General features: G+C 41.2%; 1 protein-coding gene across 1 annotated transcript in view; it reads right to left on the bottom strand.

The window, feature by feature from the left end:
* Positions 1-17,718, bottom strand: part of LOC109959896 (ankyrin repeat and sterile alpha motif domain-containing protein 1B-like) — a 60,872-nt gene extending 43,154 nt beyond the window's left edge. Inside the window, exons 1-3 of the mRNA XM_020599632.1 lie at positions 16,768-17,718; positions 5,647-5,745; positions 4,256-4,408 (exon numbers count right to left, since the gene is read on the bottom strand). Of these exons, the coding sequence (XP_020455288.1) occupies positions 4,256-4,408; positions 5,647-5,745; positions 16,768-17,010 (495 nt within the window). The 5' untranslated portion in view covers positions 17,011-17,718. The remainder of the gene's footprint in view (positions 1-4,255; positions 4,409-5,646; positions 5,746-16,767) is intronic.
* Positions 17,719-19,122: the final 1,404 nt, after the last annotated feature.

The raw sequence follows: 19,122 nt of genomic DNA, 5'->3' as shown, positions 1-19,122 counted from the left end.
GTTAACCTGGGCCTCCACCGATCATCTGGTCCATACGTGCGTCCTGAGATAACTGAGCTGACCAACCACTTGCACCGAAGCCGGCAGGATCCATGTTGGCCAGTTCTTTCTGTTAGGTACCGTTCACACCAGTCAGTGTGCGAACAAGGAAAGAGGCGGACCCAGGTAGCCGACTTCGATGCAAGCAGTGATTTATTATGTACAGTGATGATGAGAAATAACAAAATGCACAGAGACAGCAGGAGGCAAGGAGATGGAGAGCTGGGCCGAGCTGCGTAGGCTGGGTAACTCCTGGGCTGGTCGGTGGTGATGGTGGCTACTGAAGGTAGAGACAGAGAGATGATGACAATAGTAGAACCTATAGGCGACTGAGCATTGACCTGCCTGGGAGGGGAGAGTGGAGCCACGGTCCGGAGGAACAGTCCAAGGGGAGAACACAAAACAGTAGCTGGCTAGGGGAGAAATACATACAAAACAATGAAAACGCACGGAGTAAAGTTGGCCTAGTGACTAGAACTGGCAAGTGACTGAGGAGTGAAACTGGGTAATATAGTGAGCAACCTAATCAAGTGCAGCTGGTGATAAGGGAGTGAGGAACAGGTGAACGTGATTAGTGTTAATGGGCAAGAGACAGTAGGAAAGGTGAGGAAGGCCAGAGCGGCCGAGCAAACCTGACAGATAGATGTTTAAAGTCAACAGTACAGATAACAATGATACTGTTCACTTCTCTTTTAAACAAGTTTGGTTTCTTTAAGACCTGTTTCTTGCCTCTTACTGTGTTCTCACATCTCAGTGTTGTGCTTCAGTTAATAAAATGAGTTTGTGTCTGAGTTTTCTTGCAGCTAATCAGTCATGAATTCTTGCATGCCTTTCAGTCTAAAGGTCTTTCTTTTTCATATGAAATTTTAACCATATACTGTAAGAAAAATACTTTTGTGAATTAGGATTCTGCTCTGATATCTGGGAAGATGATGATTAGATGTTACTTATGCCAAGATAAACTACAGCTGGTTAATATTCTTCCTGTGGACTAAATGTAGTGGTTAACCTGGACCAGGTATGACTCAAATTACTCAGGTGACATAAACCCTGAAAGCCACAGCTACACTCAATATGTACTGCAGAGAGAGTGCGATGCACCTGCTCTCTGTCTGCAGGATATCATGTGCGAGTGGACAGGCAGGATTAAACAGTGTCTTGAGAATATTAGTCTAATCTCACAACAGCAGGACTGCACGTATGTGCCCATTCAAACAGACAACCACACTCACATGTATCCTATTTTAAAATGCGCTAACAATGCTCAACACTCCCGGATACCACAGCATCTGTTTCCCAAAGCGATTATGTGGCAGTGGCCAAAGTCTATTTTTAAAGACTCATTCTCCTCTTTCTCCTTCTGTCCCCATCCCCTCCTTTCTCCTACACCTGTATGCCCTTCTCTTCATCACTCTATTTCATTCTCCAGCTATATTTTCACCTACAGTAATGACGTTTCCGTCACCCCAGGGACAACTTCGGTGATGGTGTACTGCTGCAGGAGAGCTTGTACAGCAGACACACAGACACTCTCTCCTTCACATGTACTTGCACACAACCGAACAAATCTGGTCCAAAGTGTGTAACCACCTAAACATCACATTCATGTGATAAAGCCTGGCTCACAGTAAGGATGTCAATTCATCCCAGTAGCATTTGTTTGGGTCAAGGTCAGGGCTCTGTGCAGGCCAGTCAAGGGTAACACCTTATCTTATAGGTTGTCATTTCTTAGGAGGTTTCTTTAGAAAGAACTAATTACGGTATAGAGAAAATAAAAAAATGGTATTATTGAGCTTGAGTAATTATGTAGACTTTACTTACATATATACTCTTTTTCTATATTAAAGTGTGGCCTCATGGTCTTATACAAGTCTAAGCATACTGTGTATGCGTTTCATAAATTCTCACTATATGCACATAAACCAACTCCTGTGTACACTGTAATTCATGGCATGGCAAGTAACTGATTATGGTAAGCAGCTGTTTGTTCCAGTGATATTTGGGAAATCAATGCTCTATTTAGCTCCATTAACACTTTCTTATTTAAATCATTTATGCTGAATTGTAGACACAAATGTTGCATGTTCAGCAGACCTGTTGGACACCGATTGTGAGATTCCCAAGGTTACACAACTAATACGCTTTCTTCACAGCAGCCATTTTAACCTGTCATAGTAGGACAAAGTGTTACAAATAATGTGAAAGAGGGCTCTGTTTTATACAAGTAACCCAATAAGCTACTGAATGTAGGTGGGGAGGACAAAATATAAAGACGCCGCTAAAAATAATGTGGTCCAGTACAACACCACCTTTAACTATGACCTAAATAATAAACATATAACTGAATGTATATATTTATGACAATTTCACCAAAAACTGAAACATTTTGAGCTTCATAAACACAGATGTTAAGGTGGAAGTGTTGCATTGAATTGCATACACTGGTACAGGTGTACCTAATAGAGTGGCCAGTGAGTGTATAGTGTACTTGTGCAGCCTCCAGTGGCTTTAAGCTGAACTACATTTGTTCCTTTACCACACAGCAGGCAAATGCACACGAAGCCAAATACCAGTGGTGTCTATAATATATTGTATATATCCTTCACATAGGCATTTTAGATAATATAGACATTAATGCTCTTATGCTGCATTTAAAAAAGGAAATGAGATTTATAGCTTGGCTTGTGTTTAGGAATCAAACATTTAAACACATACATAAACATATAAGGCTGTATTAACACTTTCTCTGTGTCACATATGCATCCAGAAACGCAAACTCATACACACACACACACACAAGTGCAGCATGTGGGCGATATCCCCAGTGCTGTGAAACATCTTGCATCCCACATGCTTATATAACTCCCTCCCCACCTCCTCCAGTTGATCACTCATCACTTTATCACTTTATCCTCCGCTGGGAAGTAAAAACACCCATTTTCTCGTCTCTCTCTCTCTCATTGAAATCAGCCAGGCGGGTGTCCTCTGCAATCGAGCATGATTTCGTTACATTATGAGCACCTAAGGAGCACATCACTCTGATGAGATCAGGCTGCAGTAAATCTTATCTCTAGTGAAGATTTTATGTTGGTAGAAACTAAATCATAAACCCGCACTACTTGTGACAACACAGGAGCTCAAATGGCAAACATTGCTGCCATCCACCATTACTGATATTTATAGGAGGAGAGATTCAATCAAAGGAAAGCAGCCGCAAACTATCTACTTGCTATTTATTACCACAAACCACAAACAAGTGCGTCAAGACAAAGAACTGTTACACACTTTTCTTTCTGTTTGTATTCTCACAGTAATGAGAAAAAACGCCTGATGAGCATTCTGCACAGTGTGACCTCAATGTCCTCCCCACAGAGAAAATGTTCATCAACTTCAGCCTTGTTTCAGACAAAAAGACACAGGACAAATCTTCTTGAAGGGGTGTTGAGTGTTATACTGACTAAAAGACAACAACACTGCAGTGTCCTTCAGAACATGTATCCATCAGTGCCCAACATTAAAGCTAAAAGCTAAACTGGTGGAGGGAAGCTCTGTGTGTGAGGGGCAGTTTATCCTGTCACACAAATGTCCTTAAAATAGGAGATAACATAATGTTGAGAAAAGAGGGAGTACTGCATTTGTTTCAAAATGGTATTACTCCAATAAAACAGGTTATTTCACACTTAAGCAACTGTGTCCTGTTTGTAGATACTGTATCTCTCCCTTTCTCATTTTAAAAGTGACTTTATTCTATATTTTTTTATTGCAATCCAATTCCACAAGAACAGCAAAACCAGCCATGCAAAAATGAAACGCTTTCCTGTTTCCATGCACTGCCCATTTATCCCTTTCAAATACGAAGATATGAATCTATACCAACTGCTCAGCTGGTCAATGTAGTTTTAGAAAATATTATGGCAAACTGGCTCAAAATAAAAGACAATGCCAAGTTCACCATAATGAGCAATCACCCACTGCAATGGTGTGACTCACTGATGCCTTCTTAATAGTGTTTGAACAACAAGGAGCTCTATGGCACAGAGAAACAAGATGCATCAGGCTGTGACTGCACAGACAATACCTGACACTATGGATCGATTTGTTGTTGGATTTGTGAACAAAAAGAAAAATAAAGAACATTGCCTGACTTACCCTATACAACACATATTTTCTGAGAAGGGCCTGGGAGGACTGAGTAGAAAACAGGTTTGAGACTCACATTGATGAGCTCGATCTCCCAGATCTTCTTGACCAGTTCCATGGATGTGTAACCGTTGATGAGGAAAGCCTTGGTGTAGTCGCCAAGCTCCAACGACTCTAGCCACTCTGCCACTGACGTGGGGTTGTTGCCATCATAACCAACAGGTCGCACCTTTGTCACAAAGAAGATGGAGAAAGAGCAGGTGATAAGTGATCACATGACATTAGATTGCTGCAATGCAATTTGTTCCTTTTCTTCCTTCATTCTGCTGCAACAGCCTCAATTGTACGTGAGGAGTATTAAAGATTTATATTAATGATTTATTCTAAAAACCTTTTCGGAATGGAGCAAATTTATTAGGAAAAAGGTGCCACAGTTACAGGAACTACTCAAGATGAAGATCAACATAATCTAGATAAAGATCATGTGAGTTTTTATTTTGCAGTGCAAACACACTAATACAAACCTAACTATTGAGTAAGGGCAGAATAGGACAGCAACAGCCGAGGGTTTTTCCTCGGTGAGACAATTTTTGAGTGTAGCTTATGGTACACAATTCATTCACTTTTCAGAGAGTTTGCTGTGCTTTATACAAATACCCCACATAGCCTCCGCATTGAATTGCACATGATTTCATATCTATGTCTGTGCATGTGTGTGTGAGGGCAGACAAAAGCTAAAGGCTTCATTTTTAAAAAGTTTAGTGGGGATGAGAGGAGGAAAGTGCTGACTGGAGATCAAGGCTTTCTGAGGGACTGTATGAAACCTGCTTATCACTCAGCTCAGTCTTCCCTTTCTTGTCTGTCCCCTCTTTTGCAGACTCACCCGCACACCTTTGATCTAACTTTCAGTCTCTCTCACACACAAAAGCGCTTGACCTTGCTAACACAGTCTGCACAAACTTTCCAGAGTCTGTTCTTGATATTATTACAGTACTGATTATTCTGATCTTTTTATTTTAACAACGAATTTGCAGAAATTGACGCCTTTATGGCCTACAGCATCTGCACCATATGACAGCTCACAGTGCGTCTCTGCAGGATGTGATGTGGCCATAAGGCTGTAGTGAGGAAGCTTAGTGCATCTTTCTCTGAACCCCCTAACCCAATGTCCTGTTCATCAGAACATGCAGAGAGAAACCCAGCCACCCACGGAGTGAGTTATATCACATGGAAACACAGATGGAGCAGGAGAGTTGCTTAATTCTACACTAACCACAGCAGACTGGCTAAAGCCACAAGTAAAGAGGAGCTCTCTCACTGTGGAAATTTAGACTTGAACAGTTGCATTTTTATGAAAGATTGTAGCATTGCATTAAACACACATTAGGAAGCTCATATTTGGCAACTGTCTGCCATGAGCTGTGTGAATTGCTTCTGTTGGACAGTTTGATTAGCTGCAGTACTGACCCTGGGCAGCAGCCGGATGGCCTGTAGGAGACGTTGTCTGTGGGCCGAGTTGAGAATCCCAATCTCCAGCAGGTCCTGGTCCTCCACCACATTGCTGCCCTGCATAGTAACAAAGCAGCAGTCAAGGTTAATACTCTGTCTACAGCTGTGACTAACAATGCTCAGCTCAACATAAGAACTTTTGTAGCAGTCCCATAACAGTCACACTTCTGAAATGCAATATGCTAACAGTAGCAGCTGGCATTTAGACTTTTTCCTGAGGTCCTTAACTACAAATTAAGTAAAAGGGGGGGGCATGGCGCCCATTGTTTTCCATGCATTTCACTATAGTATGACAATCTGTTTACAGGTAAAAACATATTTGATAAACTACCATAAAAGATGTGTAATAAATTGCTTTGTTTTACCTGTTTAGATATAAATAATGTGTGTATTAAGATATAAACATGCACTTATAGGTGGATCTGAATGTATTTATATGGTGATGCATTTTGTATTTATGAGAAACATGTAGTGTGAATATATTGTATTATGGTATGATGTTTAAATGTGATAAGAGTAGGCACAATAAGTATTGGCTTCAGCCTACTCCTTTTTGGTCAGTATTGTTGTCCTGAACATAACACTGTGTAGTTATAGTTGACAAAAATGTCCTGTGCAATATGCAATATGTACATGGTCTGAATATGGATGAACATGGTTGTTTTATTCTGTGTGTTTGTTTTAAAGACCCAAATAAACAAACTTTTGTTTTTTTTAAATCCATTTCACTGTATAAAGTTTTTCCAAAGTTTAATCATTTTAATGTAGTGATGCTGTTTGAATGCAGATGTGAAAAGTCTGTATTGCATTATTCCAACTTAACAATAATCTAACGTTAATTAAAACACAAGTTTCCAAGAATGTGCTAATATACAAATCATAACTGCTTAAAACAGTGGGAAAAGATTTAAATGACTAAAACACTGCATCACTGGTTCAATTTTTTTTTCAGCTGATTAGGTGTGATGTAAAGTACAGTATATACTTTAAAAGTAATAGTAAAACATGCAAAGCCACTTTCATGACCTTGTTTTATGTAAACACGCCTTTTAAATTTACTGCTACATTCTGGGAGAAGGCTGTTTGATTGGTACAATACCAATAAAACTCTCCTGGCACACCTAATGTCTGGAGGAAGGTTGTTCCACAGTCTTGGAGCCACCACTGCAAAAGCCCGATCCCCACCATGTTTTAGTCTAGACTTGGGTAGGAGCGACTAAAAACAGCTGATTAGATGACCTTAACCTCTAGAGTCCTGAGCTTTGGAAACCCAAGCTGTGCGGTCCTCATATGAGGACGCAGGGACTCTAGAGGTTAAAGATCTTCCAGGTGTATGAACATAAAGAATTCTGAGATGTACAAAGGAGCCAAACCATGCAGTGGTTTAAAAACAAATAATAGTAGCTTAAAAATAATCCTATGAACGAATGGGAAGCCAATGGAGTGAAGCCATCAGAATCCCAGCCGGCAGTCGGGCGAAGGCGGGGTAGACCCTGGACAGGTTGCCAATCCATCGCAGGGCTAACACATAGACGAAACAACCACAATTCACACACACTCCTATGGGCAATTTAGAGACACCAATCAACCTAAGCTGCATGTCTTTGGACTGTGGGAGGAAGCCGGAGTACCTGGAGAGAACCCACGCAAGCACGAGCAGAACATGCAAACGCCACACAGAAAGGTCCCAGGTGGGGCCCGAACCCGGAACCTTCTCGCTGTGAGGCAACGGCGCTAATATCTTTATTTAGTCAATTTTGTCTACATGCCCTATCCAGAGGTTCTCCAACTGTCGTATTTGTTTGCCCCTTAAATCTCGCGCCCATGGGAGGAAATGCATTAGTCAAAATATTGTGAATTTATGAAATATTCATAAAAAGACAAATAATGAAATGAATACCAGCACAATGCTGTCTTGTTAAGTGGCCAGAACATTTGGGAACAAAATATAGTAACAATGTGCTGCATCTTCCTGTATTTTTGTGCAGCTTGTTACCCAGCACCAACAACATCAATGTGACTGAGCCCCCTGACGATTGCCTGGAATATTCCTAACACAACCTCGTAAGCAAACACACACTAAGTGTATTCATAGATTCACTCAGTAGTTATGTACCTTTCAAAGCCTGTTTAATCAACATTGAATTTGTTTGACTTCATAATACCCTGGTCATAATTTGGTGCAACAACATACTCATTACTACACCAGCACCAACAAAGGCATTGTACCTGTAAACATGCTAACTGTGCTAACTACCGAACAGGCCTTAGCATAGCAGCTCTAGTCAATTATATTAACAATGAGGCAACAGTAAAAATGAGTAAAAATATCAGTGAACATGAAGACAGCATTAGTCCAGCATTAATCTAGAACTATGGAGTTGGGAGAGCAAAATTTCTCCAGTTTCAACAGTTAAAATCCGTAATTAAATCAAAAATCAGTATAATCAACAACCCATTACAATCTTCCATGCTAACTGAGGAAATAATGAAGCTTACAAACTTAAAGAAGACAATATCTGAATTTTACAAGCTAATGTCAAATACAAATAGAACAATACCATTACCAATGACTAAAAGGGAAAAGGATTTGCACCCCCCCCGACTTCTGGACCGAGATCTGTAATAATGTAATAATATCTTCTCCATGACTACCAATATAAACTCACAGCTCATACAATATAAGACTATTCACAGGACTCGCATCATACAAGTTAAAATGTTTAAAATTGGTTTCACTGATACAGATGCAGTACTTGTTCACAATGTACTCTGGGTTGCACTGGTGATTACTTCCATGCTACTTGGACCTGTCAACCTGTTTACTCCCTCTGGGTAGCGGTGACAGAGAATCTCTCCACCATCTTGAGCTGTAAAATCCCTCCATCTCCATCGCTCTACTGGCTCCATAATATCACCACCTACCAATTAAATATAAAAACCCACTTCTTATCTCTCTAACTATCGCCAAGAAAACAATCTTTCTAAATTGAAAATCTAAAACCTCATTACACATCAACCACTGGACCAACCTTCTTATAGAATATATCACACTAGAGAAAATACCATCCATCCATACCAACCTTTACTGACACTTGGAATCCATTTCTAATCTCTTTTAATTTAAACCAGATACCTGAGGCCGAAGCCACACACATTCCCACAAACTCCTAGAAATATAACAAGCTGCTTTTTACTTCATTATGGTTACTGTTGTTGTTAGTCCTCATTGTCCATGCTACTGTCTTGAGTATGTCACACCTATCAATCAAACCAGATTAACAGAGAATAGAACCTACCCCCCTCCCTTTCTTTCTTTTTTCCCTTTCCTCTGGGAGCTGTTTAGGAGGGAAACACACCACACATTGGGTCAGGTCTCTCCTGTCAAGGTCAGGGGCCGACCCCAAGCTGTTTCAGTCCCAACAACCAACTATTAACATAAAGGAATACAAACAGTAAAACAAAAGCAAGGTTTAATTTAACCATAACACAAGGACGCTGCTGTCCTGCTTCCCTGGATGACCTCACCCTGCTAAGCTGCTCCGGAGCTCCCCGAGTGTTGCCCTCATCCAGTGCTTCTTGGCGGGAGGGAATCACTAGTACACTCCTGTTCCTTTACTGATTTAACCTCCGCCCCCCTTTTTTTACATTTACCTCCCCCCTGAATTTCTTAATTTATTTGTTTTAATTTTTCTTTAATATGTAAAGAATATCAGTCTGCATAGAGTTGGATACAACCACAGTACACACTTTCACACACACACACACACACACACACACACACACACACACACACACACACACACTTTAATTTAATAATCCCTTTGTCTCTTAATGTTTGTTGTCTCATCTTCTATATACTTTGTCCTGTAAATGTGTTATTTCATGTTACAATATAAAAAAAAAAAAGACAGCAAGCCTGATACTCACACAGCTGCCTGTATGAGTATCATATAGTTTTACTTTTAGCTTTTTCAGTGAGAAACCTTAAGACACCTACATCGTCATGCAGACATAATTAGAGGGAAGCTGGAATGCATGAAGTGCTGGAAAGAGGTGCAGAGGGTGTGGGAGCCACTGCAGCACAGAGAAAGGCAAACTCAGCCAGTACCATTAAAAATATATCTTGTGACAGAAGTGAAACATAAGGCATGGTAATCACCACAATGATGGTTAAGAATACTGAAGGAGGAGAGGAACAATGTGCCCAGCCTGGAGGCAGTTGCAGGACCATACTATAGGTGTGAGGACACTCAGTCATAATGCATTTCCTAACCCTTTGTAATGGTTAAGCTCAACCATTACAACTAAATGATTAACCTAATCATAACATTGACACTAAAACCAAGTCTTAACCCTCAAAGGCCATTTGAAGTTGTGAGGACCAGCCAAAATGTCCACACAACCATTGTATCAAACTAAAATGGGCCGACACCACCACAAAAAGACATGTACACACGCGTGTACACACACACACACACACACACACACACACACACACACACACAGGTGCAGGATTGAAGGATTACTCCTGTCAGCCCCTTACATCTCCTTCATGTCAAACTAATAATAGTGATGAATGTCCAAGCAAGAGATGAGGAAAAAGGAATCAGGTGGGTACCAGATAGCTGCTTTTTTCCTCCCTCTACTTCACTTCTGTCCTAAAGTTGACTCTGGGGATTGCTGTGTCCTCAAAAGGGAAATTTCGCTCCCAGGCTGCAACATTTTACTTCTAGAAGGTAGGAGTTATTTAGTTTTTACTGCAGTTTCCTGAGAACCATTCACTCCACATACTTGGATTAATACACCATAGTAACATATTCATATATTATAACATTTAGGGGAAAATTTGAAGCACAATTTCTGAAATATGCATCTGTCATTCACAATAAAGGCAGCTTGATTACAATTCTGTTGAATAAAATTCTTCAAGTAATGTAAAACACTTTTTGATGGCAAACCAAATCTGAACCACACACAAACACAGACTAATGGTTAGTGTCAGAAAAGCAGTCAAAAACAATAGCAATCTGTATAAAAAAAGAAGCCAGGCTATGATTGCACTACTTAAGGAAGTTAAAATGGTTTTGGGTGTGTAGAAAACTGATGACACTGTTGTACAAGTCTATGATGGAATCAGTTTTAAACTTCTCCAATATAACCTGGCTTGAGAATCTCTCAATGGGAGACAAGAACAAGCTGCACCACACAGTTAAAGTTACAGTTTGATATCTTTACTGTGCGTATGTCTTAGGTCTCTTATAAGATCATTTCTACATCATCGGATGACCCAGAAGTTGACTTCCGGGTCGGCTTAGGATGTTCCAAGTCTCCTATATAGGCTTTGAGGACTGAGGAGCAAGGACCGATGACCTTGTTGGAGGAGCCAACATGAGACCATCCTTCGTGGAGGTTTTTTGTGAACTGACATGCTTCTTTATCTGAAATCAGTTGGTGACTGGACACTTCAGATGAAGAATATGAGGAAAGGACGTCTCATGCCATTAATAACATGTTTCCTCAAGTCTATTCTCCTCACATGTTTTCCTTGCATCTTACTTTGGCAGAACTAAGACACAAGGAAAAGACGCAAGTGAGAGAAACGATGTTCCCTGTAAGAGACATGAGATGTACCTTTTGCTTGCTCTGATTGTTTCACCTCAGTTTACTAGTCCATGCCCACAGATTGCTTAGCCAAGAACATGGTTTATGAATCATGTGCTCAGTTTATAATCCATGCACTGGGGCAGTTTCTGTCAGTACTATTCTTCTGGCACATCACCCCCAGCAGGTTCTCTAACTACATGGATGAGAGTTTAAAGACACCTAAAACTAAATGACGTTGCTGCAGTCTAATTAGTAACACTTTGTCTCCAGGGGTCCACTAGTCTGTCCCTGTATGGACTCAGAAATCTGAGGAGGCAGCAGCAGCTGATCGGGCTCGGCCAGTGGCTAAACTTGTTCTTTCCACATTCTCCTCACCAGCCTGTACACCAAGGCCCCTGTGAGTTCACAGATCAAGTCCCAGGCTGATTAATAGACCGCAGAGTAGAGCCAGCATTGGCAGAACCATGCTACAACTTCTTCGAAGGCATGACTAAGTGTTCCCTGCTGGGCTCCTGATAGAGAGAAAGATGCAGTTTCTTATTTCTTTCTCCAAACCTATTTTGTCATGACAGCATATCGACAGTCACAAAGTAAGACTATTGTTTCCTAGGCTCAGTTTTTTTCTGATAAATTAATAAACACTTTGTATGCAACATTAATATGAACACCAGCAATCAATTTTGTTGGTGGCAGAAGGTGTTTAGCATTATCAGTGTTGATACAACTGCCATGGCCTGCGGTTAGGACCACAGCAGTTAATAACAGCACCACAGTGGGTAACAAACACTCTGCATGCAGAAATTAAAATTCATGCTCAACGGCAGGGGGTTGAGGCAAGACTAGAGATGGAGCAAAAATTGATATTCAGCGATGGTAATAAAGGCCATTATCAGTACCAACAGGCTAAGGGGAGTTCAACACTGTAGCTCTGGGTCTTTCTCCATTTTGTTCCTTCCATATCTGGGTTCATTGTTCACCCTTTCCCCCTCATTTCTCTGGCAGTCTCCATTACTCTGTTATCAAAGCAGCTGTCAATATGCTGTTGCCTTTTTCTTACTACTCACTCATACTTTGTAATTCGAATTCATTTTGGATTCTTTATAAATTTGAGTTATCTTTTTCCATGTGTGAGGAAGGAGTTTGATAAAAGAACTAATATGAAATTCTTTCACTTGTTACCTCAGTTTTTGTTTGTGTCTCAGTGCATCCACAATCCACTTAGCATCCATTTATGTCATGCTTATGAGAGTTTCTGTAGTATTCATATCTCAGGTGAGCTATAAAAATCATGCTTAGTCTTGTTATTTCCATTAACAGGATCCTTTTCTTTCCCCCCTTCTTTCACTTCCATATTCTGGTCACATGTCTGCGTATGTTGGAGTGCTATGTCTGATGATGAGTCTTAACAGACTAACAGTCCTCTTAACAGAGGACTAAAACAAAATGATGAAAAATATGATAAGGTTGTGGTGGTGACTAACAAACTTGACTCAGTGATAATGTTGTGCTGTATACTTGACGTACACTATAAAAAACTATTTCTTGCTCAGAGGTTCACTGTATCAACCATTTTAAGGACAATATGTCAGTGCTGTGGGTCTAATAGCTAACTGGCTAATTGTTATGCAGCCCCAAGTGGCCATCATCAAATCAGTTTTTTTTTTTCACTGAATGTAAATAAAAATAGCTGAAGTTTGTGCTACAGCTGACTAGTTAACGCACTGCAGTCATGCTTCATCACGTAGATGTTTGTCTGGTAGCTTGTTCAGAAAACCAAAGTAGAAGAACATTTATTTGGGTTGTGCCTCAAAGTCTGTCACTCTTTTTGTGCCATGTTGCATCTTCTGCTTTTTGTCATTGTCATTTCAGTTGGTCACTTTATATCAGTCTGCTTTTTCTATTGAGCTGTTTTCTACTTTCTGTGTCAGGTCTGCATGTACATGTACAGTAATTTAAAAGGGACATGATTAGTTTCCATAGAGCATCCTTTTAGTCAGTGCCATCTCTACTGGCTGCCGTCCTACATGCTGTTGTCATACACTGATGCAAACTTCAGATCAAATTCATTTGTAAACCAATCAATCTACTATACAGATGAAGCTGAGCTGACTCTGGAATGAAAAAAACAATTCTTTCATTTTCTTGTGCACCAACATGCTTGAGTTTGACTCCAAGATTTAATTCTATTTCCTTTACCGAATGTTCCTCAAATGAATCTGACTAACTTCTCCTTGATGGAACCACAACCAAAAACAGCAAGCAGCGCTGCAAATACCAACATGCATAATCCCTGGAGCCTGTGCCTTAACTGCATTAATACAAATTTACAGGAGTCACTGATGTGTCCCAACATTAACCGTCTTCCTGTTTAGTCATGAAAAACAAAAAGAGATGAAACGTTATTCAGCAAGTGCTACCCCAGAAGTACTCAGATAGAGGCCCACACATGGACCCTAAAGTCATCATGAGGCTTGCAAGGCTGTTTCATCACAGCTCTTTCCAATATTAATTGTTTCTAAGAGCATTTTAGCGGAGGCGACTTAGCTAGTGAGAGACACTTTTAGACAAGGGTGAGACCAGGAGAACAGAGAAATACTCAAAAGTACTGCCAAAAATGGGTAGCATCTATAAACTAGCTTCAAGTGAAAGTAAAAAAAAAAAAAAGTTGTCACACTGTTATGACAGTATGCATGTGTGTGTAAGAGTATGCCAATATAAAACGGAGGAGAGTTAATGAATGGAGGGTCCACCTGCTGACATAATTAATACAGAAAATAGATTTGAACTTGATAAATACTGCTGAACAGCCTGTGTGTGATGTTAGCAGTTGCCTGGACACAGTCGGAGCTGGTGCAGTGACTCCTACTGTCTTCATTCACTCACCTACCACTGGAGGAAGACAGATGTTACCCTATGTAAATACACAGTAAACAACAAAAATGTAATGTTTGCTTACAGCAAAAAGATGAATTTAAACCAAAGGTAGTGTTGGTGATTCATTTCAGTAGCATTTTGTTACATTTCTTGAATTTCTCTTTTCATCCCAATGAATAAATTTAACACACTGACAACATAAAAAAACCATCTGTGGCAGCAGTGGGGCTGAAAAAAGTCTGACTAGTCATTTTTACTTGGTCCAAGCACAACCACTGGACGGCCTCTCTGCCTATCAGCCTAACTCCCTACCCTCTGCCCCTGCACATGCCAAGAGTCTCCCACAAGGCCAGGCAGGCAGACGTGATACCGATATGCTTTTATAGCTAAAGCTAGTGAGCTACGGTAGAGAAGGTAGCTACAGCAGCTTTCGGTAAAGGAGACCATATTCAAGAAAGTCTCAAGTAAAAAGAAGTCAGATGCTGCAAGGAATAAAACCATCAGTGTGACTTTTGAACAATGGCAACAACTGAGTGAATAAAAGGAGCTGAAAAATGAAGCTATGGCACCCGCATTCCGGCTGGACAGGTACTTATTGGTTTTGGGTTTTTTTTTGTTTGGCGGCATTTGTTATTGTCCTGAAATCTGTAAGTTGTCAGGCAGTGCATGTTGCAGTGTGTGTTGTGTTTTGGAGAGAAGTCAGAACAAAAGGGTAGGATTTCTTCAGTTGTCTACTTCTAAAATTCAGCTTCTTCTGATTTTTCCAGGAATGCAAACTACGGTATACCTTTACATTTAAATGGGAAGCAACTGTTACAGATGACAGTAAACGTTGAGATAAATAATATGTAGTAAACTAACATGACGTGCTTGTCTAACAAAATGTTACAAAGACATATAGGCTACCTAATAAAGCAGTTACGAAAGTGATTGATCCACACATTTTTGCAGCTCTTTAATTAGAGCACAGTTATCAGTCTTATTCCTTCTATGGCTGCTGCCAGGTGGGAATTAGTCTACTAGCATGCATAGCATTAAAATGCCTTTCCAAACTGAATTGTTAAACATATAGTAGCACATCTTCTGGCATAGTAAGCACATCCTTTTACCACCAAAATAAGCTCACCTGTTGAGTGTTTCTTTTCTATTATGCAAACCTTTCTCATTTTGCACCCGTTCTCCCTCATTTGTCCCTTCTCTTCCTCTCCATGTTTGTGCTATGCTTGTCATAATTCACTCTGTGCCTCTCCTGTGCACACAAGATATTCGCACAACTTATCTGTCTGACTCAAAACCAATTACCCAAATAATATTAATTGCTTAAGGATGCTTTTGTGCAAAAACAGATGTATGGATACACACTGACCACGTGTGAGAGAAACACTTAGAAACAGAAATTTCCTCTTGTTGCCAGGGCAACTAAAGGAACAAATGCGGGTCACATTCAGTGGAGGACCACAACACACATACATAAACATATACAAATTTCTGCATACACTGTTAGTTGACCACATGACAGGAAAGAACATTTGACTGTTTTCACTCTTCTCTTCTGGATGTGAAAAAGTCAAATTAGTATATCTGGACTAGACATTCTATCATGACAAAAAATGTTAATTGAGAAGCAACTTGTGAAGGAACTGCAACCAGTTGACACTACAGAAATCACATTCTCCTCTACTCACTGGCAAAATATTCTAACATTAGTTGTACTCTGCTTCTAAAACCCCTTTGACAAACCCCAATAAACTGGTCTTTTTGGTCATGAAAAGTTGTCAGTTTGTTGATGTACAGTTCTACCTAAATAGCAACAATCTGCAACTCTAGATAAACTCATCGAGTCAGCATCCCTTTTCTTTGTCTTCTGCCTTTTTGGATCTGCTGCAGTTTCACTCAATTTCACGTCATTGCTTTTTCCCCTCCTCATTTCCTTTGTAGTTTACTTACCTTCTCTTGTCTGGGATGTCTGTTGTACTAACACACATGCAACCAAACCAACATCAAATGTGTTTGTGAAGGTGAGATGACCGAGCAAGTTTCTGCCCCTACATCATTGGAAATTAAGGGACCATTGGTTAAAACAAGATCAGGCTGCATACTGATCCACAGGCTACAGGTGGTTGGACCTACAATATCTCTATCTGAGGGGGTGGAGCTTGGTGCTGGAGCTCGATTTTTGCTGTGATGGAAATGTGGCATAGGATTTCTGTGCGTAGGAGGACCTCACATGGCATCAGTGGGGAGAGGCAGCAGTGAAAAGAAGCATGAGAAAGACAGAGAAAGGGAGAGACGATGACACAGTGAGGAGGAAATCTGACAAATGAAAAGAGATCAGGAGAAAAACTAGTCATGCTAATCACTGCATAAAAAATGATGAGAAGAGATGATGAGCTACATGTAGGGGAGCAGGGAGAGCTTAAGAGGGAGGTGGGATAAACAGAGAGACAGGATTACATTTAAAGCACAAGAAAAGAACAAACAGCCAAAGCAAAGATAAAAAGGAACTAGAAAGGAAGAAGAATGTATGATCATAATCCATCCTAAAGTCCCAGCACCAAGATCTCTCCTTCCCCAAAAAACACTTGTGGAAACACTTACCATGAACTGAACATTGTCAAATCCATTGGCCAGCAGGTGGTTCTCGTACTGGACCAGACCGATGGAGTCGAGCCACTGGCCCACGGACTGCAGTGGGCAGCGAGGACCTATGAGGGGGTGGAGGGGCAAACGCTTCAGTAGGGAGTAGCCATCCACACGGTAGCAGCGGCAATCCGGCTGAGACAACTGGCACTGCCACATCATGTTATGGCGGGCAAAGTGGCTGTCAAAAGAGCCCGCCATGCTTTTGAGGAGTCTTTTGGCAAGGCAGCAGGAGGAGGAGAATGAAAGGAGGGCGTGTAGAGGGGGAAAAGGTAAATAAAGAAGGAAGAAGAAAAGGAGGGGGTGGGCTAGGCTAGAGGCATGGTGATGATGGAGGAGGTCAGCATGCACGGGTGCAAGCAGGTAAAGGTTAGGTCAAGGCATCCAGATGATGCTTGCTCTGAATCCAGCCTGGGGGAGGATGAGAAGGAGTGAAGGCTGAAGTTATATCCACAGAAAAAGCTTCTGTTCTGGGGGTAAAATCCTGCCAGAGATGAGGGCTGGATGAGACTGGAGGTATAGATCCGCAAGCTAAAGCGACTGACTATGTTTGTCGCGCACAGCACAGTGGCCCCTTTCTTTTTCAGCTGTTGCGCTTGCTCCCTGCTCCCCTGAGCATGTGTGTGCGCGCGGGTTTGTGTGTGCGTAAGAGAGAGAAAGAGCGAGAGCTGCCTGTGCTGTAGATTTCTCTTCATCAAGTACTCCCACTCTCATCTGTATGCTCCTGCAGCCTCCTCTCTCTTTCTCTCTCCTTTCTCTGAGCGCTGCTTTCCTCCCTCGTTCCCTCACTCTCTCTCTGCCTCGTCCTCTCGCTCACTTTCTTCTGTCTTCCTCCCGTCTCTATCTTCTCTCAGGGTGTCGATCGTCACCCTGCTCCCTCTGCCACTCGACATATATCTGCCTCACTCTGCTGATAATAGCCAACACAAACGCTCCGGCTTCTTTGTCTGCAAGAAGCCAAGCTCCCTCCCACTCACCCACACACACTATGCTCACTGTATGTATGTAGCCACATCTACAGTATATGTATGTTTGTGGTGTGCTATGGCTATTTGACTGTTGGTTGGGGCATATAGCTGGTTTGGCAGAAACAGAATTTCTCCGTGTGGTAACCATGGTTAGCAGGGGCTTTGCATTCACAGATGAAAAGAGAGAGGGAGAGGGGAGGGGATCAGGAGCTGGAGGATAAGGGAGTGAACATCAGGAGAGGGGGATGAACGCAGTAAATGGAGATGAATAGTGGAGGATGTGAGGCACACAGGTGAATAAACTGGCAAAAATATAAAACAGAAACAAAATTATCTATATCTATATATATATAGATATATGTGCACTGATTATTAAATATGAAGTTGTTTTTTTTATATATATAGTTTTTAATACAAAAGACACTTACAGCACATGTTCAAGCAAGATAACAATTATTCTAATTTCATCATTTCTCCAGGGCTCCACCTGCCAGTTATTATCCATTGATTCTACATGGATCTACATTAGCAAACAAATATCTATACAGGAAGGTGCACCTACCTTAGGAACCCCCTACACTAATGAGATGGCTAGCTAGGGTTTTACTCCTATAAACTGGTCTAACTGAGCAGCAAACTCTCTTTATCACATACAAATTCATGTGGACTGTTGTTTATGTGTGGTGTCTTTGCTCATTGAACTTTAAAAAGTAGGCGAACTAGGCGAAAAACACAGAAAGTCAGTTAGCAAACAGGTTTTAAACAATGTCACAGTTGTTGTTGGTACCAGATCTGAGAACTTTGGCGAGGGGAGTTTTGTCACAGCATTAACAGCCAAAACTACTAGACACAAGTTGTAATAAATGCAAATTATCCATCACTTACAAATACATTCTTGTGTGTGTTTTACCTGAGGGGTCCTCTTTGATGTCCAATCCACTGCTTATTCCTGCCCCAATAGAGCTCATAATCTTGTCAATCTGAACAAATGGGAGAGAGAGGGGAGAAGAATAAGAGTTAGAGAGATGTTACAGCATGTGCAAGGAAAAATTATTTCCCAAGTAATAAGGCAAACCCCTGTAAGTGTCACATAACATGATCATTATGTCAGCCAAAGCGCTGAATGCCAGTCATTCCCTGTTTTGAATTGGGGACCCAGATGTGTTAGCAGGAAACTTGAAGAATGAGGAGGGAGATTGGATTAGAGGAAGGTACAGTGGCTTCACTGGTGTCTTGCTGCTGGCTGTCGACTGGTCATCCCTGACCCTGGTCCTGCTGCAAACCACTGAACTATGCGACCTATGCATCTATCCGCCTGTCAGGACCGCCGGCTCAGCACGGATCA

The sequence above is a fragment of the Monopterus albus genome, unplaced genomic scaffold (assembly GCF_001952655.1).
Source record: "Monopterus albus unplaced genomic scaffold, M_albus_1.0 scaffold41.1, whole genome shotgun sequence".
Lineage (NCBI taxonomy): Eukaryota > Metazoa > Chordata > Actinopteri > Synbranchiformes > Synbranchidae > Monopterus > Monopterus albus.
Note: the sequence above shows the minus strand (reverse complement) of the source record. Positions and strands in the feature narration are given on the sequence as shown.